We start from the raw sequence: 24596 nt of genomic DNA on the forward strand, positions 1-24596 counted from the left end.
CTGGTGCTACTGCCCCCTACTCTCTGATGCCACAGAGGTTAGAGAGGTCTGACAGGCATGTGGCCTGGCTCTCATCACTGACAGCTGTCAGTGGCCACTGTGGCTGGTTGTCCTGGTGTACAGTTCTGCCCATGGAAAGAGGGCTGGAGTCTCACCAGGGGGGTGAACTGGGCCACACCGTTGTGTTGGCCAGGTGGGTACTGTGTACCAGTGTGGGCACATCAGTGAGTGAAGTCCTTGTGTGCCGGGCAAGTGTTCAACCTCTGGGGTTGGGAAGCCAGGTTCAGGTGTTGTCTGACCTGGAGGCTTTGGCGCCTAGGTTTGAGTGCCAGGCCCGGGGTGTACCATCTGACCTGGAATACCAGTTGCAGGATAGAACCTCTGAGCTGGTGGGTGAATGGTGCCGGACACCTGCCACAGGTGCCCTGACTATTCTAGAAGGGGGTACCGCTCCCTGTGGGAGGGTACAGAGCACCAAGGAAGAGGAGGTCTGGGTATGGGGAAGCCCACCCCAGCCACCTGTCCAGCCGCCGGATACAGGTCCGGGACTGGTGGGTCAGTGCCAGGATGTCCGACCTGACCTGACAGGAGGGAGAGTGGACAAAGGGTGCCAACCACCAAGGGCTACTGTCCCCATCCTCTGACGCCACAGAGGTTTGAAAGCCCTGAGAGGCATAAGGCCTGGGTCTCATCCCTGACCACTGTCGGTGGCCACTGTGGCTTGCTGTCTGTCTGTTGGGACACACCTGTGAGCAAGTAAAGTTTAGGTGCTGCACAGATGGTGTCCACTGGTGAGGAGAAGGGCTCCACATGGATTGGCGTGGTGGACCTTGAGAGTATGGATAGAGTGATCCAACTGGGTTCAGGACGGCATAGAACAGGAATAGTGCCCTGCTGTTTGGGCCAGTTTCCTTGTTCTATCGCCTTAAGCAGGGAACCCCATTGAGGTATCGGTTGGTCTACCCTGGCTTTAGGCTGGAAGGGGGTTGTGTTGCAAATGGCCCTGTTTGCAGGGTTATCCCCAAACTTTTTGATTTTTCCTCCCTTATTTTTCCTGACCTGTGGTTGTTGGCAATAGGACTCTGGGCACTTTACCACTGCTGATCAGTACTACAGTGCATATGCTCTCTGTGTAAATTGTGATTGTGATTTATCCATGATTGGAATATTTGTGCCACCAAGAAGTCCCTATTAAAGTGGCCTGAGTGTGCCAGGGCTGGTGATAACAAATGCTACTAGTGGGCCTGCAGCACTGATTGTGCCACCCACATGAGTAGCCCTAAAATGGTGTCTCAGGCCTGCCACCGCAGTGCCTGTGTGCAGTCTGTGAACTGCCATATCCTCCTGGTCCGTGTCCCCACTGGCCAGGCCTAACCCTTCCCTTTGTGTACACATTGGTCACCCCAATGGAAGGCCCAATGTACCCCCTTGGGCAGGGTGCAGTGTATGTGAAAGGTAGAGTATGTACTAGTGCAGGTAACATGCTCTGGTAGTGAATTACAGCAATTTTCGTTTTTCACTACTGTAAGGCTATCTTGCCCCATAGGCTATCATGGGGAATGCTGGCTACACTAGCTACCAGCATATCTTCCCATAGGAGCAAGATAGGACATAAAAGTCTGGTATCCCTGAACTCAGAATTTAGTAACACATCTTTTAGTAAAGGTTGTTTTTCAATCCTGTGTTTGAGAACAGCACTTTTAGAAAGTTGCTGTTCTCTTGCCTGACCTTTCTGTCTGCCTTGCCTTGACTGTCTGGTTTGTGAGTGACAGGGGCTGAGTGGCTCCCAGAGTCTGAGTGGGCCATCCCAGGGCTGAATAGCTCCATCTGCATCTAGAGTGGTGGGAGGGGGTAGCACCTGGGCCTGAATAGGGCTGTGCCTGCCTTCCACAATGCTTGCTCCACCTCCTGCTGGGTGGCTGATGACCCTGCCCCTCTCGCTGAAAGGAAAGGAGAGGCCAGGAAAACAAAGTGCTCAAGGAACACCCAGAACTGGTTCAGACCGGGCTCAGAGCCCTCCTGCACAAAGGGATCAAAGAATTTTAGGGGTATAAGTATAGGACCCCTGACTACAGAAAATGAGATCATCCTGGAGTCAAGAAGGAACCTCTGCCAAGGAGAAAGCTGAAACTGAAGAAGGAAGACTGTCCTGCTGTTGCTCTGCTGGACTGACCTGCTGTTGCTTTGCTGCCAAGGAGAGGGGAAGGACTTTGCTTTTGGTGCTATGTTCCCTTGCTTGAAGGAATCTCCAAGGGCCTGAGAAGAGCTGGCTCCCTGTTAAGAAGTCTCAGGAACAAAAGGATTTCACCCTGCAGCTTCCCTGAACTCTGCTGAGAGAGTTCTGTCCTTCCTAGAGTGCTTGGGCCAGTTGTCGTGCCTCTGGAAGTTATACCTGTGTTGGGAAGCTGGAAACCAAGCTTTTAAGGACTTTCTGCAAGTTTTGTTGCATCGCTCACTTGCGGAGCACATCTCCGACAGTGCGGGGAAATTCCTGCAGCTACAAAGGCTGAGATCGTCCCAGCGCCTGTTGCCGCGGCCAGAGTTGTCGCATCCTTCATTTGCGGGACGCACCAGACCGGTGCGGGAAGATTACCATCACCGCGAGTGTCGTCGCAGAGCCTGTCGTCGTTGGGTGAGATCGTCGCACCGCTTGCCTGTGGACCGCATCACGTCGCTGCGAGTGTCGTCGCAGAGCCATCACATCGAGGAGCTGCGAGAGGAAGATCACCGCTGGTCAGCGCATCGTCACCCCGGAGATCGTCGCAACCCCAAAGATCATCGCATCGTGCCTGTGCAAGTTTCTTTCACTACGGAACCTCCGCACCGGAATCCATACAAGGTATCGCATCCCTCCCCATACAGACCGGAGTCACCGCATCACGCCCGCTACTTCCAGCGGGGCTGTCGCATCACCTCCCCAAGGTCTCAGGAGTGACGCATCACTTGTTTACCACCGCACCAGTTTCTGTTTTGGAACTTTGTCTAAAGGTACTGTTGGCTAAACGTGACGCAACTGTGAACTTTTCACACTGTGGATTATTTTATCGCAACTTTAAGAACACTTTTGAAACAATTTTCATGAACTGTGTATGTTGGATTTTTGTTGTTTTGGTCTTGTGTAGTTTAGATTAAATACTTACATTTTTCTAAACTGTTGTGGAGTCAGTTTGTGGTGTTTTCACTGTGTTACTATGAGTGTTGGTACACATACTTTACACATTGCCTTTGATACGCCTTGACTGCTCGTGCCAAGCTACCAAGGGGGTGAGCAGGGGTTATCTCAGAGGGATTCCTCCTTACCCTCACTGGAAGCAAGGGTCCCTATTTGGACAGTGGCACCTACCTCTGCCAACTAGAGACCCCCAGTTCTAACAGCCTGCAAACAGATCCCTTCTGCAGGTCAATTAGCGAACTTATTGCTCATAAATGTGGTCAAGTTACATGGACTCCCACGAATATTAGTTTCTGATCGTGGTTCACAATTCACAGCACAGTTTTGGAGAATGTGGTGCTCCAAATTACAGATCTCTTCCTTGCTGTCTACCAGTTTTCACCCGCAGATGGAACAACTAAACCAAACGCTTAAACAGTTTCCGAGATGTTTCATTGACAATAATACTGAGACATGGGTGGAATGGTTATGGCTAGCTGAAATTGCCTACAACAGTGTCCCACACAGCTGCACAAAACACACCCCATTCTATAGCTCTTATTGTTTTCACCCTTGTTACATTCTTTTCCTGACTCCCAGTTACAACACAAAACTCCCAGAGGTACATAAAAGATTGATCGATATCCAGATGACATTGAAAGATACACAAAGACACCTTCAGCATGCAGTGGAACTGTATAAGAGACAGGCAGACAGACACCAGAGACCCAACCCAATCTATAAGAAAGAAGATTTGGTATGGCTGTCCACAAGACATAAGATTTAAGAGATACAGTGTGTTGAATCCCAAATACATAGGCCCTTATAACGTGTTGAAACACGTAAACCCTGTGGCAGTGAAACTGAGCTCACCAAAACATTTCAGAATACATCCTGTATTCCATGTTTCCCTTTTCAAAGCTTCTCATTGTCCGGTCAAGAAATAACCCATCCCTTTATGGGTAAATGAGGAACAATAATACGAAGTGAAAGGTAGTGTGGATTCCAAGATCTCTATACGTAAACTGTGGTATCTTGTGTCTTGGAAAGGGTATTGTACTGAGGAGAACTCTTGGGAACCTGCCGCAGCAGTGCATGCTCCACGACTGGTGGCAGCGTTTCATAAGAGGTTCCCAGACAAACCTTGTGATTGTCAGTGTTCTCCGGGGAGAGGATGTACTGTCAGGGCGCATAATACCAGTGCACACTGACAAGCAGCAGTGGAAATCGGAGTGCAGAAGGCACTCTGGGTCAGCCAAAATGTCAAGTCCCCATGTCCTTCATGTTCCTGACATACCACACAGTATTGGCGTGCCGTCAAGAGATCTGGATATTGCAGAGGAACGCATCCGAGGTCCTGCCGATTATTTTGTGGATTTTACCAAAGAGGTTCTTGTGAGGAGGTCCGGTTCTGGTAAGGGTGCTCTTTGCACCGTCTTGCATTCTTTCTGGAAGAATCATAAGGTTTGGGGATATCGTCAGACTTCTTCTTTTTCTCCCGTTGGTGAGATCGGCAATTTCATGTCTGTCTCATATTGGGGTGCTCTCCTTTATTTTGTGTTATTTCATGTTTAAGTTGTACTTGGGAGGAACTGTTCTCCCGCCTGGAATCTGCATTGACATATCAAAGCGTTGTGGCCTAGGAAGATTACTCACCCCAAGCTTTCTGCATACTCTCAAACTTACAATGGTAGAGAGAAGGAAATCCTAATCGTGATCTAAGTTTTACATTTCTTTGAGCACATGGAAAGTACTTCGCTCTCTGAGAACTATTTCTGTGAATATTATCTTTGACTCTGCAATCGCTGATTAACAGGATTTATACCTCAGGAAAAGAGATTTAACTGTGGCCTTTTTCTTTAGCCTGCTTCTATGTTTCTTTCAGGGGAGATCAGTAGAGGGTGACCAGGAAAGTAGTCGCCTTGTGCAATTTTGAGTTTAGCCAACTTCCCGAACTAGGGTAGGTGAGAGGTTCTAGGTGTTGCATGGGACTTAGTAAAAGTGACTGGCTGATAAAAGTCTTTAAGCATATTATTCATGTTGTTTTTTTCTCCATGACAATATTCATGTTGGTAGCCTGAAAACACTGACTCATCTCTCCTGGTATAGAGTTGCTTATTTTTCTTCACAGGTAGTTCTTATATACTTGCCCCATACTCACAGACCTAGATTCCAAAAAGTGGTTAAATGAACTGTAGAGGAACAAGAATATTTATTACTTTTCATTGTCATTCACAGATCTCCTTCCCTGCAGTACCTACCCTTTTCTTTCCCTGCTTGATCATCCCACTAGTCCAAATTTCTTTATATATTCCAGACTTGGGGCTATCGAGAGGTGGACCCCTCTGTGCATCAGCACAACCCTGAGGATATTGCGGTGAACCGTGACATTTGTTTTGAAAGTACTGTGCAAAAAACATGACATTTTGCCAAATCTACAAGCAAATGAAAATACCTTTTGAATGGAAAGTAACTGCTACCCCTTACTAATAATATGAAACCATCTGAATTTCCCTAGTGATGGTAAGCTCTACAAACCATATATCTCTTGTTGGAACCCTAGGTCACGAATCAAAGCAGAGGCTTCTCTATACAGGCATTTGCTTTGTCCAATTGTGAGATGGTGAGGATCTTAGTTGCCCGGATCTTCTGCAGTAAGAAAAGAAGATGCTTCTTCATAATGTAATCGTGGAAAGAAATGTGTATTTTTTCAAATGATTAATCTGAGAGTTCATAGAGAGCACTCCCAGCTCATCTGGCCAGATGGATAGTGGATCATAGCTTTTCCAATCTACACACAAAAGAATGTCCATGTTTGACGCAAAGAGATAATTAAACCCTAAGGTACTCCAGCATGATATTGTCAGGTGTAGAGATTATCAATATGAAAGTGGGTGATTCCACAGCAAAGGGCACTGCTGTTTAAACAATGGGTCAGAATCTCAAATTTTGTATGCACTGTCACACAGCAACCACATTTGCTGATCTGCATTTTGCAAAAGGAGAAAACGCAGTGCAGAGCTACATCTCCTAGGATTGTCCTGCTGCAGCTTTCATTCCCTCCACAGGTGCCCAAGACGCACAGGGCCTTATTTACTAATGTGTCACCCAATCCAGAGCAGCAGCCAAAATGCTGTGCTAAATTGAGGGACAGGGAGGTAGCAGGAGAGCTCCATTTCATCAGAAACATGGCAATTTCCCCCTCTCTCCCTAGCGCCAGCACAGAATTCTGTTGCCATGCACACACCTTTGTGCCACAGTGCAAGGGTGTGTGCATGAGTCCAGCGTAGGATTTGTACTGGCTGGGTTCTCTTCCAGTTTTAGGTAAGGTAAGGTAATTTTTATTGCTTGATTAATTAAAATCTTAGCAACTCACACAACAATATAGAATTAAAAAAAAACCATATATAGCATAAATTCATAATTTCATTAAAAACGTGGTGGCTATGTTCGAAAATCGAACGGTTGGTTAGTTAAAATTCCATAAAATATAATTGGGGTAACAGTGTATAGTTCAAGTGAAGGCTGTGGGAGAGTCCCGGTCTGGAGGCAGCGCCTGTGTCCGTAGATCTAATGGTTGATTGTTTAATCATGATCTACTAGACTTTGTGTCGGTGCACGGTGGAGACGAGGAGTTACCAACCTGAGGGCCTTATGCATGGGCGATTATGCTCAGGGTGCAGCACAAAGTTTTGTTTGTGCAATTTTCATAAAGCGGACAAAACTGCAGGTTAGTCTAGTATTGACCCCGTTGAAGCATGCCTTCACTGCCTGTCTGCAAGACCGGATATGCATTTTGTTTATGTGCCGTTTTAACTGCTCTCTCCTTTCCCGGTCTAGAGACTTGCATATACACAGAAGATGCAGCATATCTTCTTTGGTTTCGCGGCCTAATCTGCATAATGTGGCTGCAAATGTACGTTTCCATGGGGGCATGTGGGGTTTGACAGGTAAAATCCCCATCCTCAATGTTAAGAAGTCTTCCTTTAGTGAGCCAGAGAAGCGGGTACCGAGGTATGGTTGTGGCGTGCATTTTAAGTAGCTTTGTATCACAAACCAGCTGTGGGCCCTCTTAGTTAAGCTTTCTTTGTCATTTTCGGTAGAGAGAAGCTTTGCCGACTTATTTACCAAGTCTTTAACATTTTTAAATGGAAGTCCTGACTCCCAGATGTTCTCCAGGGCTAACATCCTAATCCCTGACTGAAGGTAGGCCTTGGCGGGGGAGTCGTTTTTCCTTGATATTTCCTTCCATAGAAATGAGTTCAGCGATCCCGCCACTGCGCTCTTTATTTTATACCAGCTTTTTACGTATGCGGCCTTCCTACTTATTGTCTGGTTTGCTATTGCGAATTCGAGTCTTACTTGGGTAGGGGAGGTATATTTTGGAAGCTTGAAGATTATTCTAAGGGCTTGGGCGACCGTTTTATTCAGGGTTTCTTCATCCGTCCCTCGCATGGCGTCACTGCCATAGGTTATCGTTGGCAACAGCTTTGCTTGGAGCACTTCAAGCAGCGGGCGCAGGTTTGGGCCAGTAATTTTGTTTTTGAGATTTTTCAAAGTGATTGCTAGGACGATCCCTCGCCTTTGAATCGCCTCCTTTTGTTGGTCATACAACCCATTTTTGTCAAAGATGATTCCTAGATATTTATACTCTTTGACAACTTCAAGTTCTCTCTCCCCCAGCTGCCATTTCAGTCGTTTTTTTGTGCTGCGCTGGTTTAGCACTATTATTTTTTACTTTTCTAAGCTAATTATTTCTAACCCATTTTTGAAGGCGAAGTTGTTAGCGGTGTGAAGCAAATGCTGTAAGCCGACAGGTGTTTGGCTGATTAATATCAGGTTGTCGGCGTAGAGTAGATTTGAGAGAGGGAGCCCTCTCAGTTTTGGTGCATGGTGGTTGCAGTTGTCTAGGTCAGTTGAGAGATCGGCCACAAAAAGATTAAATAGAGTTGGAGCCAGAACGCATCCCTGCTTTAAACCTCTGGTAGTTGGGATTCGCCTGGACACAATCGTACCGCCCCCTAATTTTATTTGGACCCATGTCTTGGTATGTAATAGGATGAGTTGATTCAGGAGGGCGGGAGGTATTTCCCATTGTGCTAGCTTTGACCATAGTTTTCCATGATCTATGCTGTCAAAATCGGCTTTATAGTCGATGAACCAGACAAATAAAGGTTTTCTTGTCGCTTTTGAGGAGTCAGCTAAAAGCGAAAGAGCCAGGATGCTTGTGGTGGTTCCCAGGTTTTCCTGGAACCCTGTTTGATTTATTGGGATTAAGGATTTTTCCCTTGCCCATTCCCGGAGTTCGGCCAGGATGACACCGGCATAGTACTTGGCCTCAATGTCAATAAGGGCGATGAGCCTGTAGATTTTTGGGTCGCTCGTGCAGCCTTTTTTATAAATAGGGGAGATGATGGAACCTTTCCAGGATTCTGGGATTGTTCCTGTTGCAACGATGTTATCAAAAAGCTGTAGTAATGTACTGGACCAGTATTTTCGGTCATGTTATTATAGAGTTGGTGGCAAGCCGTTGGGCCCAGCGGCACCCTCTTAATTCTGCCCTCGACCGTTTGTAAAGAGAAGCTGAGTGGCGAGTTATACCTTTGGTGAGGGGGAGCGGGGGGAGTGCGAGATGATGCTCCGCTAGTTTTTCCAAAATGCTATGGGGGTCTGCGTTGAAGGAGTAGTTTCTGCCCTGTAACTCCAGTTCTGTAGTAGGGGTATCTCTGTTATAGTCATAATCTAGTGAATAGTCCCGCCCATGTGCGTGGACCCTGGCGCAATCAAAAATATTCTCTTACAGTGTCGAAAAATGCAGAACTGCACAGACACTTAAGAGAGAATTTAAAGACAGATAATGCAGCCTAAAAGGCTACACTGTCCAGTACTTCAACTAGAAATTCCACCACAAAAATCCACAAAACAGCAAAGCCTGTACAGATTTCCCTTGCTTTAACAGCAAAATCCCTCAGGAATGATAGAGAGAAGAACCTGGACAGACAAGCCCCATAGGCTGACATTATGTGGCTCAGAACAGGATACTGTGCCTTTAAGAGAACTTTCCAGAACTTCACAGTATCCCAGAATGCCCTACAGGTCCCAGTTACTTTCAGTTCTTTTTGAAGGCATAACACGCCAGACCTGTAGCATTCCGTACATGAATATCTCTCTCCACCGGGGAGGAGGGCGGGCGCTTATGACTATAACAGAGATACCCCTACTACAGAACTGGAGTTACAGGACAGAAACTACTCCTTCTGTAGTGGGGGATCTCTGTGTATAGTCATAATCTGGTGATTAGAATGGCAAGCCCATCCCCACACCAAAGCGGCGGTGGAGAAATGAGAAATAACACCACTATTGTGCGAACAGATTTCGCAGCGAAGCCTGCCCAACCTGAGCATCTGCCCTGGCATCAGAGTCCAGGCAGTAATGCTTAGCAAAGGTATGAACTGACTTCCAAGTGGCTGCCTTGCAGATTTCAGCAATAGGCACGTTACGAAGCAAAGCTGTCGTGGCAGCTTTACCCCTGGTGGAATGAGCCTTAGGTTTGACCCCTAAGGTCTTATTAGCTTTTTGGTAACACAATTGTATGCAGGACACAATCCACCTAGAGATGGACTGTTTAGAGGTAGCAAGACCCGTCCTGACTGATCCATAGTTGATGAACAATTGGTCTGACCTACGAATATCTTTGGTTTTATCCAGATAAAATTTCAGCACCCTCCTAACATCCAGGGAATGCAAGGACCTTTCCGCTGGAGATGAAGGATTCTGAAAGAACGTAGGTAAAGTTATAGTCTGGTTGATATGAAAATCAGAAACAACCTTGGGAAGAAACTTAGGGTGAGTACGCATAACAACCTTAGCAGCATGAAATACAGTATAAGGTTCTTGGCAACACAACGCCTGTATTTCACTCACCCTGCGGGCCGATGTAATGGCCACGAGGAACGCCGCCTTCCAGGACAGGTGCTGCAATGAAGCCTTATGAATAGGTTCAAAAGGCTCCTTCATCAACCTGGACAGCACCACATTCAAGTCCCATGAAGGCGAAGAAAGCCTGACAGGAGGGAATACTTTCTTCAAGCCTTCCAGAAAATCTTTGATCACAGGGATCTGGAAGAAGGAAGTCTGTGAAGGGCATTTCCTGTAGGCAGTCAAAGCAGTCTGATGAACCTTAATGGAATGGACATTAAGGCCAGACTGCGCCAGATGTAGCAGATATGGAAGGATGACATCCTCCTTGCATGCCGTAGGGTCATAGTTCTTAGACTTGCACCAGATGCAAAATCTCTTCCACTTGTAAGCATAAGAAGTCCTAGTGGAAGGTAGCTTAGCCTCTTTCAGTGTGTCCATACAATCCTCTGGGAGATTCAGATGGCCATATTGCACTATTTCAGGAGCCATGCCGCCAAACTCAAAGACGAGAGGTTGGGGTGCACCATTCACCCCCCGAACTTCGTGAGAAGGTCCGGCCTGCACGGCAGCTTCATGTGAGGAAGGAGAGACCGGTGAAGCAGGTCCGTGAACCACCACTGTCTGGGCCATTCCGGGGCAATCAGAATCATCCTCGCCCTGGATTGGGACAGCTTGATGAGAACCGTCGGGATCATGGGAATGGGTGGAAAAGCGTACAGAAAGCTGTTTGACCAGTCGATCCATAACGCGTTCCCCAGAGTCCCTGGCTGGTAGTACCTGGAGGCGAAGTCTCGGCATTTGCTGTTTTCAGCGGTGGCGAACAGATCTACGTCTGGAGTTCCCCACCTTGCGAAGACTTCTCCTAGTACTTCGCCGTTTATGACCCATTCGTGGTTTTCCTGAATCAGTCTGCTCAGCTCGTCTGCCTGAACATTCTGCACACCTGGCAGATGAGTGGCCGTTATCGACAGTCCTCGGGCCAGAAGCCAGTGCCAGATCGCCTGCGCCTCCTGCGACAGAGTGCGGGATCTCGAGCCCCCCTGCTTGTTGAGGTAATACATCGTAGTCGTATTGTCCGTCTGTACAAGCAGAGAGTTGGTCCGGAAGGACGGGTGAAAAGCCTTCAGCACTAAGTGAACAGCTCTGAGTTCCAGGAAATTGATGTGGTACGTGGAATCCGTCGGGGACCACGTCCCTTGAATCTGTAAGTCTCCGGAGTGCGCTCCCCATCCCTGGAGAGAAGTATCCGTCACAATAGTCTGTGTGGGAATGTCCTTGTGGAACGGAACCCCTCTGAGGAGATTCTCCGCTGAACACCACCACTTCAGAGACTGTAGAGCATGTAGAGACAGTCGTATCTTGTCGTCCCAAGATCCTCTCCTCTGGTCCCACTGATCTTCTAAGCACTCCTGCAGCGGTCTAATGTGCAGCCGCGCATGTGGCGTCAGGAAGATACAAGAGGCCATCGATCCCAGTAGAGAAGACACCGTCCTTACTGTCGTAGATGGAGTGGCCATGAGAGCCTGAGCCTTCCGAAGGAGTGATAATTGTCGCCCCTCCGAAGGAGACACGCTTGCTGACAGCGTATCAATGGAGGCTCCCAAGTACTGGATGCACTGGACCGGAGTCGGGACAGACTTGGACATGTTGATGTACAACCCCAGCTTGTTCAACAGAACGCACGTCTTCTGGAAGTGTGCTTGAGCTTCCGAGAAGGAGGAGGCCTTGATCAACCAATCGTCCAGGTACGGGTAGACAAACACCTTGTTCTTCCTCAGGTGTGCCGCTACCACTGCCATGCACTTTGAGAACGTCCTGGGTGCAGACTTCAGCCCGAACGGAAGTACCGTGTACTGATAGTGATTGGCGCCGACTTGAAATCGCAGGAACTTCCTGTGTTTGTGTGCAATGGGCACATGGAAATATGCATCCTGTAGGTCTATGGCGCAAAGCCAGTCCCCCTGTTGCAGCTGAGGATAAATCTGCTGCAACGACAGCATGCGAAACCTTTCTCTGCGAATCCACTTGTTTGCCTGTCGCAAGTCCAGAATGGGCCTGAACTCGTTCTTGTCCTTCTTGCGAACCAGAAAGAACCGGGAGTACAGACCTCTTCCTCTTTGAGACAGAGGTACGTCCTCTATCACCCTTTTCCTTAACAGGATGTCAGCCTCCGCATGGAGCTCGCGCAGCTGGAACTGCGAGCTGACCGGAGGAATCGATGGAGGAGGGCCGATGAACCGAAGACTGTATCCATTGCAAAAAATATTCAGCACCCACTTGTCCTGAGTAATTTTTCTCCACTCTGCCAGAAAAAATTGAACGCTTCCCCCCACCGGAGCGGGTAACGGACGAAGGGGAAGTAACCGCTCAGGGGCGAGACCCGGCTGGGCCTTTGGATGCGGTAGAGGACTGCTGTCCACCTCTACCCCTCTGACGTTTTTGGAAGGGTCTTCGGAACTGCTGCTGTTGTTGCTGCTGCTGTTGTCCAGAAGACTGTCCTCTTCCTTTCCCCTGCGAGCCGAACCGCCGTTGGAACTGGCGGTAAGGCTTCTTGTCCTTGGGTTTCTCCAGACCCACAGCCGCCAGGGTTTCAGCCTCGGCCTTCATCCGGGCCATTTCATCGTCGGCATGTTTCCCGAAGAGTGTTTCACCGGAAAACAGCAGATTGGCCACCCGCTGTTGCGCCTCAGGCTTGAGTGACGTAAGCCTGAGCCAAGCATGGCGGCGCTGGTTGACCCCGTGACAGTAGCCATGCGCGGCCAACAGCGCTATGTCCGCAGGGGCACTGATGGCCTGGTTGGAAACCAGCATCCCATCCGAGACAATTTCCAGGAAATTCTCCTTCCTGTCGCGTGGTAAAAGGTCCGCAAACTGTTCCACGGAGTCCCATAGCGTACGGTTGTACCGCCCCAGCAAAGCCGAATCGCTGGAGGCTTTCATAGTGGTGGAAGAAGTCCCACAGGCTTTCCTACCAGCCAAATCAATCCAGCGGCTCTCTTTATCCGGTGGCACTGTGGAGGACGGGGAGGTAGAATGCAACTTCCTGGCCGCCGTCACTATCACCGAGTCGGGCACCGGGTCCACACGTAGGAAGGCCAGGTCCGAGTCAGGAGCTCAGTACTTTTTCAGGAGTCTTGAGGGAGCAGCCTTCCGCCGGTTCGACCAGTCCTGGGACCAACGGCAGAAGAGGGCGAGACAGGTGCTTCTTGTGAAGCGTCTCAAATATCACGGACGTCGTAGGTGTAGGAGCCGTCACCGTGATACCCAACTTCGCAGCCCCCCTCAGGAGCACCTCCTGGAACGTGCCAATGTCGTCGACCGGGGGACACCCTAGTCTCCGGAGAATCCGATAGAGTAGGCGAATAGGAACGGGTCCTAGATGATGTTGTACGGGACCTGGACCTATGCCTCCTGTGGCGATGTCTAGATCTGGTGGAGGACCTGTGTCTGCTCCTTGATCTGTCTCTCCGTCTGGAGCGCGACCTGGACCGCCTAGGTCTGGGACATTCCGCCGGTTTCCCCGGGGCGGACGTCTTGGGTTTGGGCGGTTACTTAGACTTAGGAGTCTTCTTGGGAGGGTTCGGAAGCCTGGGCAACGAGACCGACCGCGGTGGAACCGGTGGCGGCTTGTCTGGCACAGGGGTCCTGGGTCCTGTTGGAAGTGGAGGCAGAGGAGGCAACGGAGGAGGGGTAGGTGCCTTCTTCGGGGTATACACCGCCGAGTACACCGATCCCGGTGACCCGCCATCCTGTCCGGACTGAGGGGAGCCCCCCACGGTTCTAGGCCTGTCAGCACGACCCTCGACGCTGAAGAACGGTGACCAGGCGTCGAACGTAGGTCCCTCGACGTCGAGCGCCCCTTCGGCGTTGACCGTCTTCTATGCTTCGGCGTCGTACGGCCTCCATGCCTCGACGTCGAGCCCGACCATCTCGACGACGATCCTTTATGTCTCGAAGGCGATCTCTTGTGCCTCGAAGGCGACCTCGACCGCCTCGACGGCGACCTCTTCGAACGCCTCGACGGCGACCTTGTCCGCCTCGACGGCGACTTCTTCCTCGCCGGAGATCTCTTCTGCCTCGACGGCGACCTCTTCCGTTTCGACGGCGGCCTCGACGACGAGGATCCCCTCGACGACGACGATGTCCTGTCCGTCGATGGCGATCCACGGTGTCGCCTCGAAGGCGAGCGCCGACGCCGGGCCCGTCGACGTCGAGTGATCGGCGTCGAGGCCGAAGACGACGACGATGAAATCGTCACTGGGTTCGACGGCGGCCTGTGTAAGTCCCTCGACGTCGACGGGCGACGTTTTCTCGACCCCGAGCCCTGGGGAGGCTGGGAGCTGGCCGTGGACCTCCCTCTCGACGCCGTGGTGAGCGCAACTGACCCAGATGGAGAATGTGGACGTTTGCTGGACTTCCTGCCCCTGGGGAGCCCCCCAGAGGCCTCAGCATGGGCAGACGAAGCCCCTCCAGACCCACCTTGCGCCTTCAGCCTCCTTTCCTCGAGGCCCTGAAGTCTGATCTTCATTCTGTCCTTCAGGGTCCTGCCAGAGAAGCCTTGACAGATCTCACACTCCTCTGGAATATGGGGAGAGGGCAGGCAGAGGATACACACCCCATGAGGGTCTGACTTTGCCTTCTTCCTGGAGCACTCCGGGCATTTTTCAAATAATGCAGGCATATTTGACATCAAAAGAGTGCAAACAACCAAGAAGAAAAGCCTAAAGGTACTTAGAAAGTACTCAAATCGATTTTTCAGTGAAAAAACCCAATAAACCCTTGAAAAGGGAGAGCTCAATACTCCAGGGTCCTGCTTGCAGGAGCCGGAAAAAAGAACTGAAAGTAACTGGGACCTGCAGGGCATTCTGGGATACTGTGAAGTTCTGGAAAGTTCTCTTAAAGGCACAGTATCCTGTTCTGAGCCACATAATGGCAGCCTATGGGGCTTGTCTGTCCAGGTTCTTCCCTCTATCATTCCTGAGGGATTTTGCTGTTAAAGCAAGGGAAATCTGTACAGGCTTTGCTGTTTTGTGGATTTTTGTGGTGGAATTTCTAGTTGAAGTACTGGACAGTGTAGCCTTTTAGGCTGCATTATCTGTCTTTAAATTCTCTCTTAAGTGTCTGTGCAGTTCTGCATTTTTCGACACTGTAAGAGATTATTTTTGATTGCTCCGGGGTCCACGCACATGGGCGGGACTATTCACTAGATTATGACTATACACAGAGATCCCCTACTACAGAAGTAAGTTTGCAGATGGTTTGTCCAAACATCCTCCGTTATATGTGAGTTGATCCTGGCACCCAATGGATTCTCTATGCTCTTGACCGTATGTCAGAATCTTGCACTGTTGTTCGTTTTGGCGTCGTGCAGTAATTTGAAGCAAAGTGATTACATGTGGTCCTTTTTTGCACGCCAAATAATTTTCTTTTTCCTTGCTCGAAGTTTTCTTAGTACATGTACGGTGCAGGCAGTTGCGCTGTTTTGGTGCAGGGAGCGGATTGCTCTGTTTATATCGCCCCTTAGTTGTCCTAATTCGGCATGCTGGCTTGAAGACAGATGAGGGCACTGGCTTGTTCCCGCCCGGATGTTTTGTTTTAGCTGAGGTTCTTGTTGTGCTGGTTGAGTAACGGCCGGCGGGGCTGTTTGGCCCAGAGCTTTGGAGAAACTATCCCAGGCGCGGACCGTGCTTCCTTCGATGAATGTAATTTCGTCCCACAGTGTTTTTGCAGCGACTGATAACTTTTCTCGGTCGCGTATTTTTGCATCGAATTCTCTTGTGTTCGTATGTCGTCCTTTGATGGGGGAGTGGGTTTGCGTATGTTAAGGCAGTTCCCTGAATACCAAGAGTGAGCTCTTGAGGTTGGTGGTCGCTGTGGTCGGACACCCCGATCCTGAAATCTTTTACTAGGCCAAGTAGTGGGAGGGCGAGGAAGGTGTAGTCGATTGCAGAGTTAACTGAGTTCCTATGAAAAGTTGGGGCTTGGGGTCTATCCCCTTGCATGCGACCATTTAGTGCTACCATCGATAGGCTTTCCAGTTTCTGTGCAAATCCTTTGAGGTTTTGGTTGGCTTGCCCCACTTGTAGTTGTCCTGGGAAATGATCCCCCATGCTCGATGTTTATCGTCCTCTGGGTTGCGGTCGTCTGTTCCCTCAGCTAGGAACATGTTAAAATCACCTGTTATAATGTAGTTCGGGCCTTCATCCTCCGTTATTAGCTGCGTAAGTTTGAGTATCAGCTGCTTTGCACCGATCGTCTTGCTCTGAGGGTGAATATAGATGTTAGCCAGGGTAATCTGATGTAGGTTGCTTTGACCCTGCATTTCAAATTGCATTTCAAATTGTATTGCCAATATTTCAAGAGATGTTGTATTTTTACTCATGCGTTCTTTTCCTGCAGTTATGGCTTCGATCGAGGCGTTAATCCACCTTTGCGGTGCCCGTAGTTTGATTGTCGGACTGCAGGGAGATGGTAGGTCTTGTAGCCTTGGAGGTGCAGGGGTTCCTCCAGCCAGGTTTCCTGTAGGAGGACTAGGTCAAACTTTTGGAAGTATGACAGTAGTGAGGGGTCGTTAGTTTTAGTCCCGAGGCCATTAATATTCCATGAGCAGAGTTTTAAGTTCCTTTTCTTGTTTCCCTGTTCAAGGATGGGTCATTTATAGTTTTTCTTCCAGTACTTAATACTATGCTTAGACAACATTTACAACTTTTCCCACTTTGAATGTGTGCTGTACAATGCAACACACATGCAAAGTCGTAAGGGAAAGGATAAATTACAGTATTTCTCTATTTAACGTTTCAAAATGAGCTATTATTATACACAAAACTCTGGGGCATATTTACAAGGGCATTGCACCACAGGATTGTCACTTCTAACGAGGTCCCTATGGCGCAATGCCCTGCTCCATGCTTATAAGATGGCTTAACGCCTCTTTGTAAATATGATTCCCTTTCATGCAGGTACCTGTGTTAACTCCTTCCGTGCTCATGACGAGCTCAGCTTGTCATGAGTCACAGTGGAGCTGTGCTCATGACGAGCTGAGCTTGTCATAACGGCTGCGGCCTGCCCACGAGCGGTTAATTCCACGCCTGTGCGGGGGAATTATTCAGTGGGCGGGGTTGTGACGAGCCCAGCTCGTCATGAGCACAGCTCCACTGTGAGTCATGACGAGCTGGGCTTGTCACAAGCACAGCGGTGCCGCGGACCCACCCCCCGCACCGTGGGGGAATTACCCCCGCAGCGAAGCGGTTAAAGGGGTGTGCAATGGGTGTTGCCGTCGAGGTTCCACCACAACTCCCATTGCTTTTTGATGCTGCCCAAGATTTACAAGGATCTGTAAATCTGAGGCAGCACCAAAAACTAATACCATTCAAAAGCAGGCATTAGAATGGTTAAACAAGGAGAAATACCTTCATTTTGCCTTGTTTCAGCTTTTTCTATGTGTGCGGCATTCGCAGCAGACATAGAAATAGCAAAACAAAATGAATGATTGTTTATGTGCAGGAAGGTGTCCTTTCTTTCACATAAACAATCAATAAATAATGACAATTCGCTACTTCTATATGTGCTGCCTTCTGCCGCACACAGAGAAGTGACAAATCACCAATATGTATTGTTTATGTACAGGAAGGGACACCTTCATGCACATCAGCAATCATTCCCTGCAACACAGGCACCCTTGCACTATGGTGAAAGTGTGCCTGCATTGGGGCTAGGCAGCCAATTTTAGGGCCAGCACTAGGGAAAGCACATAGGTACGCCGTATTTTGGTAAATACGTTTTGGAAATTGCAGAGCACGGCACTACAAAATTTGGTGCAGCTCCGCGCTCTGACATTCCCTTATACATATGCCCCGTCCCACATTTTGGTAGAAAGGGTTCTGCATTAAAAAGTGTTGGTGGGTGCTTGGGAATGCCCATGTGATGCCCCTTGACGCTAGGTAATGCAAAGCAGCATTTTCCGATGCTTTGTGTTACTTTTAGTTAAATTCCCACACATATCAAGTTTTGCGCTGGAAAGTAAATAATAACTAAAACATTTTGTTCTGGTTTGCATCACTTTTACAAGGCAAAGACAGTGCAGAAGTTTACTAAATCACATCCACAGTGTAATACAATGGTGTAGAGGTGAGTATGCTCTGTCTATTATTTGCTTTGAGTTCTTCGGGTGCAATATACTATGCCTTGACAAATTCAGAAGGGTCTCCTGCAGTGGATGTGGGTGGTGCCGCACACCCACAGTGTTTGTGTTGTTTTGAGAAATAAACACGTTTCACCTAGTTAACACCTGGTTCAAGGAGGAGTTAGGGCCTCATTACAATGTCTGTCCGCCATCGTCTAGGACTGGGGACCGGCCGTCCATGAGGTGGCCCACCCACACTCTGAATTAGAATGCGACCGCCACTGCGGCGGTCACATTCCCTATATTTTATATTGCAGAGGGGATGCGGTCAGCAGCCCCTGCTGCAATACAAAAAATAGGATGTTTACTTATCCCTGCACTGTGTGGCAGGCACCATGTGGCGGTGCCTGCCACATGGTACAGTGATACGTTGGGGTGTACCATAGCTGCCCCCCAGGGCCCATGTACCAGCCACATGGCGTAAGGGGGGGCCCGTAGCGGGCCCCCACATCCATTTCCGTCATCCATTTCACAGCAGGACGACTGCCGCAGATCGACCGGCGGAAAGGGATATTGTAATCCCCATGGCAGTGCCTAACAGGCACCGCCGCTATTCTGGGGATGAAGGGCAGTCCACCAGGCAGTCGGAAAGCTTCCAACCATCGGGACCATGACCGCCAACACACCGCAAACCATCGTAATGCGGCGGCCAATGATTCAGTCACCAATGGCGGGAGACCACCACCAACAGTCTGTCAGTGGCGGTCTCCCCACCATCATAATCAGGCCCTTAGTTTTTCAATCAAAACTCAGTCTAACTATAATATTTGATTGGACTTAGCACCCAAATCTATGGGTATTTGCTCTGATCTGCCCCAGTACTGCCCTCTTAACCCCTAGAGACTCACACAATCTTCTGCTTTGAGAAAAAGTCTCCTTGAAATTACTATGGTTAATACCCATGTAACACCTTTCACCAATTTGCATTGTTTTATGCTAGAACAAAGCTTTAACAAATCTGAGTCAATATGGGTAAAAAGTCAAAACTGTCATTTATATTATAATGTTGTTATAATTATTAAGACACTGTCTAGAACACTTGATCTGATATATTGAAAGTGTGGTCTTTTTGTGCTTTCTCCTAAAGAAGGCCAAAGTGTACATATATTTATGACTATTTCAGGATCTTAAAACTGCTGTGCTGAAGATATGTGACTTTCTCGGGCAACAGCTGGATGAAGAGGCTGTGAATACTGTTGTGGAACGTGCTACATTCAAGAAAATGACAGCTGATAAAGGGGCAAACTATAAATGGTTACCAGAAGATGTTTTCCTACACAGCCAAGGACGATTTCTTCGCAAAGGTATTAACCCAGTAAATTCGCTAATAGAAGAACACGTGTAGCATATGAATACTAATGTCTGTTTTAGAAATTCATCTTTGGAGGACCATTGTATTCTTGATAGGGATATTTGCGTATGTACCAACTTCAGTCAAGATAGATTGGACTTGTTAGTTATTATTTGTGAAGTGCTATCTCTGTAAATTGCTTTGCCTCTTGCCACTGATAGTTACTAGGAGTCTGTATTATTTTGCTAGTGTTAGAGGCACGAACCCCTTTTTCTCAGTCCGTGAGCATTTTGGCCCAAATCCCAAGGCAAGGATATGTAGTCACATCCCCTATGTCTCCCAGAGATGTTTGTGTTCTCTTGCTGTGTGCCCTGGCGTAAGTGTGTGTCTGTCGTCGATTTTGAGCTGTGGGGTTCATATCTGTCCTTTTGTCTTGGACATAGTCTTGAAGGGTCAATTTCCACATTGTTTCACTGTATGTGTAAACCAAAGAGTAGTTGTAGCTTTAGTTAATGTATGTCATATTTCCTGTGGGCAGCCGGAGAGCACAATATTTGTTCCCAAGTTTAAAGCCTTTTAATCTGATTTATAATACATGGGATTCTGTAATCCATGTATAAATGCCAGTCTCTCATTTATTTATATTTGAGGACTTGTGACACACCATGTCACCCATGCATCCATTCATATCCATACTAATATTATAAAGAGAGAGCCCAAACATTTGAGGCGGGTAATCTCAGTAACCACAGCACCAATCACAACACCCAACACAGCGTTGGAAAGGGCAGTTGCAGCAGAAGTACATAGGCTATGCAGACTGATAAAAAAATGTATAAAACAAATTGCAAAAAACTACATCATCCAGAAGGCTGAGGGCCAAAATAACATCAAACAGGAAATGATGTAATAATGTGACTCACTATATTGAGACTGAGAGCCTGGAGCCAAATTGTTCGTGAACAAAGGATATGCTATCCCGAAATGCGTAGATTTGTGCCTGCCTGCTTTAGAAACTCCATGCTGTTAAGATTAAATTAGGCACAACCCTATTTAGGTTGGACGGCGAGCACCTTTGGTCTTTGCACCGAGTGCATGATTACGATGCCTCGGCTGTAAGCATCCTCATGTAAAATTGTTTTCGCTGCATGACTACAATGCTTTTAAAATCCGACGCTTTTTAAACTACTTGTGACTCTAACTGTGCCTCTAAAATTCTTTATTACGCCTTCGTACTTACCTTACCTGCCTGACGCTTCTTCTGCCTAGAGCTCCGGTCCATCACGGGTGTTCCCGTTTGTGTGGAGGGCGCGACGGCAAACATTTGGTGTCCCCGCTCCGATTGGTCAGAGAGGGTCACGCGGGGCTCCACAATTAGGCACAACCCTATTTAGGTTGGACGGCGAGCACCTTGCCTGTTTGGTCTTTGGCACCGAGTGCATGATTACGATGCCTCGGCTATAAGCATCCTTATGTAAAATTGTTTTTGCTGCATGACTACAATGCTTTTAAAATCCGCCGCTTTTTAAACTACTTGTGACTCTAACTGTGCCTCTAAAATTCTTTATTATGCCTTCTTACTTGCCTTACCTGCCTGACGCTTCTTCAGCCTAGCGCCCCAGTCCATCACGGGTGTTCCCGTTTGTGTGGAGGGCGCGACGGCAAACATTTGGTGTCCCCGCTCCAATTGGTCAGACAGGGTCATGCGGGGCTCCACAATTAGGCAAAACTCTATTTAGGTTGGATGGTCTCCTCCGCGCTCAGCGGACGCGCTCAGCGGATGCGTGCCGAAGTCGCGCCAAAGTTAAGCCCGTATGCGCCCGTCCACGCCGGGGACATGCCAGGGGCCAGGCGGGCTACTCCCCGTTTCATCTTACCGGTAGGGAGTTCTCTTTACTCTGATAACACCCTACTCTCTCTAAAACCACGGTTCGAACTGTGTTAATACACTCTGTCTCCCGCTGAGATTCACCTTGTCTCTAGTTGCAGTTGTAATTTGGGTTACACTAAGAACAAACATCCTAAAAGGTGGCGGGTAGCTACTAAATCACCGAAGAGTACTCCCTCTGTAAAAGAGGTAGGCTTTCTTATTAACGCTAGGTCATTGTCCAAAAACAATATTGCATTTAATGATTTTGTTTCGCAGAGGAAACCCTCATGGGTCTTTATAAAGGAGACCTGGGCCTCAGATTCCTCAGGCCCGACTTAGTCGCTGCCATTCCCTTGGGCTATGCCTTGACTAGAATGGACAGAACAAGGCGTAGAGGGGGTGGTCTAGGTATACTCCACAGGTCCTCCTTCACCTGCCGGTCCTTTTTCCTTTCTGCCTCTTCCGACCCTTTTGAAGCATTATATTTTTCTATAAACTCCACCTCCACTGTTTCTTTCTCAGGAATCCTGTGTTATAGGCCTCCTGGTCCGAGAACCTCCTTTACCCAGGTCCTGATGAATCTTTTTGAACCCTTCCTTCCTTCAATTTTACCCTTTTAGGCGATTTTAATTTTCACTTAGAAGATGCTAGTTCTAGAGATACTACTTCCTTGTTGGACTCACTAGCCGCATGTTGCCTGATTCAGCTGGTGGGCGGGTCTACCCATTCAGCAGGCCATATGCTTGATGGCATCTTTTCAAACGACATCAGGCTTAAGACAGGAATCCCGATTCCTCTGGCCTGGTCAGACCATCTGGCAGTGCCCTTCGAGCTGAATAATTCTCATCCCTCCTCGTCCCCTTCTGACACTAAGATATTGGAGCTCAGGCGAAATTTTAAGCAGATTAGCAATGCAACTATGGCCCCTTTTATGAATGAGCTTAGACCTTCCTCTGATAATGACATAAACTATGCAGTTACGGATTTGACCAACTCCATTTCTAGAGCTGTAGACATTCTGGCCCCTGTTAAACAGCGCTACTGCGCCCGCAAGAGTCCCTCCATGCCTAGGTTCTCTGATCATCTTAGAGGACTGAGACAGGGTTGCAGAAAACAAGAAAGGAAATGGCATGCCCATCCTGATCCCGCTGGAAAGACACAACATAAACTGCTCCTCAAAGCATATAAGCTAGCAATTACGGAGAAGAAAAAGGCCTATTATGCTAATCTGACAGCATCATTAAAATCATCTAGAGATCTCTTTAAGATCCTCGACTCCCTTTCTGTCCCTAAGACCGTGGATCCTATAGTTGAATCACAGGAGCCCTGCGATAATATTTCAGTTTTTTTCCATACTAAAATCGATGACATCTATAAATCTCTCAAACTCCTTAATACAGAACTGGATGCTAGCGCCCCTCTGCCTTCCTCCTACGTGCCTGTCCCTCCGGTGGTGAAGTCGGCGTCTAGTCTTCTGGACTTCCCTCCGCTCACCTCTGTTGGGATAAACCATCTCCTGGATAACACCAAGTAAAGCTCTCCCCTGGACCCATGTCCTTTAAAAACACTGAAGTCATGTAGGGAGGTGTTTGTTCCCCCCCTTCTTGAGGTGATGAACCGGGCTATTGCAGAGGGAACTTTTCCCTCCTTATGGAAATTTGAGGTTGTAAAACCACTATTGAAAAAGGCTTCTCTGGACCCTGGGGTCCTGAAAAACGTCTGTGCAATTTCTTTACTGCCGGCCCCTGCTAAGATTCTGGAGGATCATTTAAATTGCCATCTTACCACCTTCATGGAAACTCCAACCTCCTGGATATCTCGCAACACGGCTTTCGAAGTGCTCACAGCACGGAATCTGCCCTTACTGTCGTTATTAATACATCCGGACTAAGGTCGACATGGGCCATACCACTCTTCTAGTCCTTCTCGACCTCACGGCGGCCTTCGTCACCCTGTCCCCCTCGGTCCTGATTTCCAGGTTGGAGGAGATAGGGGTTGGAGGCTCGGGACTTAGTCTCTTGACTGCCTTTCTCCATCAAAGGGAACAAAGAGTCAAGTTGGGCGAATTTCTGTCCCCTTCTAAGCCCGTGCAATGTGGGGTCCCACAGGGTTCAGCATTAAGTCCCCTATTGTTTAATATTTATGTGACCCCCCTTGCTTCGGTTGTGAGATCCTTTGGGTTTGAGGTGCTCTCATACGCTGACGACACCCAAATTCTGGTCTCTCTCACCCAGTCGGTGGCTGACTCTGCCTCGAAGTTTAGATCTTGTATGGAGGCAGTTTCCCAGTGGATGATCCAGAACTTTTTGAAACTTACTGGAGATAAAACGGAGGTCCTGATTTTTGGGGGTGGTCAGGACATTTGGTCTAGTGACTGGTGGCCGGCTTCTCTTGGGGACTGTCCTGTCCCCTCTCATTCGGCCACAAATCTGGGGGTCCTGATCGATTCCACCCTCTCCTTTGACCTTCAAGTCAGTAGGACGGTGTCTACCTGTTGTGGTATCATCAGGATCCTCAGAAAGATTGCTGCCTACCTCTCTCCAGCTGCCCGGAAGGAAGCTACAGTGGCTCTTGTCTCTTCGAGACTGGACTACTGTAATGCGTTATATGGGGGTAAAAACAAGTCCTCTGTCCATCGCCTTCAAATGGTACAGAATGCCGCGGCCAGGATGGTTCTGAATCTCCCTCTGCTTGCCTCAATTTCACAGGCTCGGAAAGGCCTCCACTGGCTCCCTGTCCAGGCTAGGATATCCTTTAAGCTTCTCTGTCTTGTCCACGGGGCCTTCTATGGCTCTGGCTCTGAAGGTATTAGTTCCCTTCTTCAGCCCTATAGTCCCAATAGAGTGCTCCGCTCCTCCACTAAAAATCTTTTTCTTGTTCCGAGATTTGTAAAAGCTAGATGGGGAGGCAGAGCGTTTTCTACTCTGACGCCCAAGCTCTGGAACTCCCTCCCTCCAGAACTGGCCTCCCAACCTTCGCCGGGGCTGTTTCGTTAACAATTGAAAACCTGGCTCTTTCTGAAGGCGTATTCGTAGTTTCTGGATTTGGTGCCGCAAGACTTCTGTGTTTTGTCTGTTTGTCCTTTTCATCATTGTTGGCGCCTTGATGCCCTTGGGCTAAGTTTCGCCTTATAAGACCCACCTCATTCATTCATTCATTCATTCATTAAATAAAAAAGCAC

General features: G+C 48.5%; 1 protein-coding gene across 1 annotated transcript in view; it reads left to right on the top strand.

Moving 5' to 3' along the window:
- Positions 1-24596, top strand: part of LOC144762544 (amine sulfotransferase-like) — a 698038-nt gene that overhangs the window by 641035 nt on the left and 32407 nt on the right. Inside the window, exon 6 of the mRNA XM_078647775.1 lies at positions 19378-19558. Coding sequence (XP_078503901.1) covers positions 19378-19558 — 181 coding nt within the window. The remainder of the gene's footprint in view (positions 1-19377; positions 19559-24596) is intronic.

Source organism: Lissotriton helveticus, chromosome 6 (genome assembly GCF_964261635.1).
Source record: "Lissotriton helveticus chromosome 6, aLisHel1.1, whole genome shotgun sequence".
NCBI classification, from domain to species: domain Eukaryota; kingdom Metazoa; phylum Chordata; class Amphibia; order Caudata; family Salamandridae; genus Lissotriton; species Lissotriton helveticus.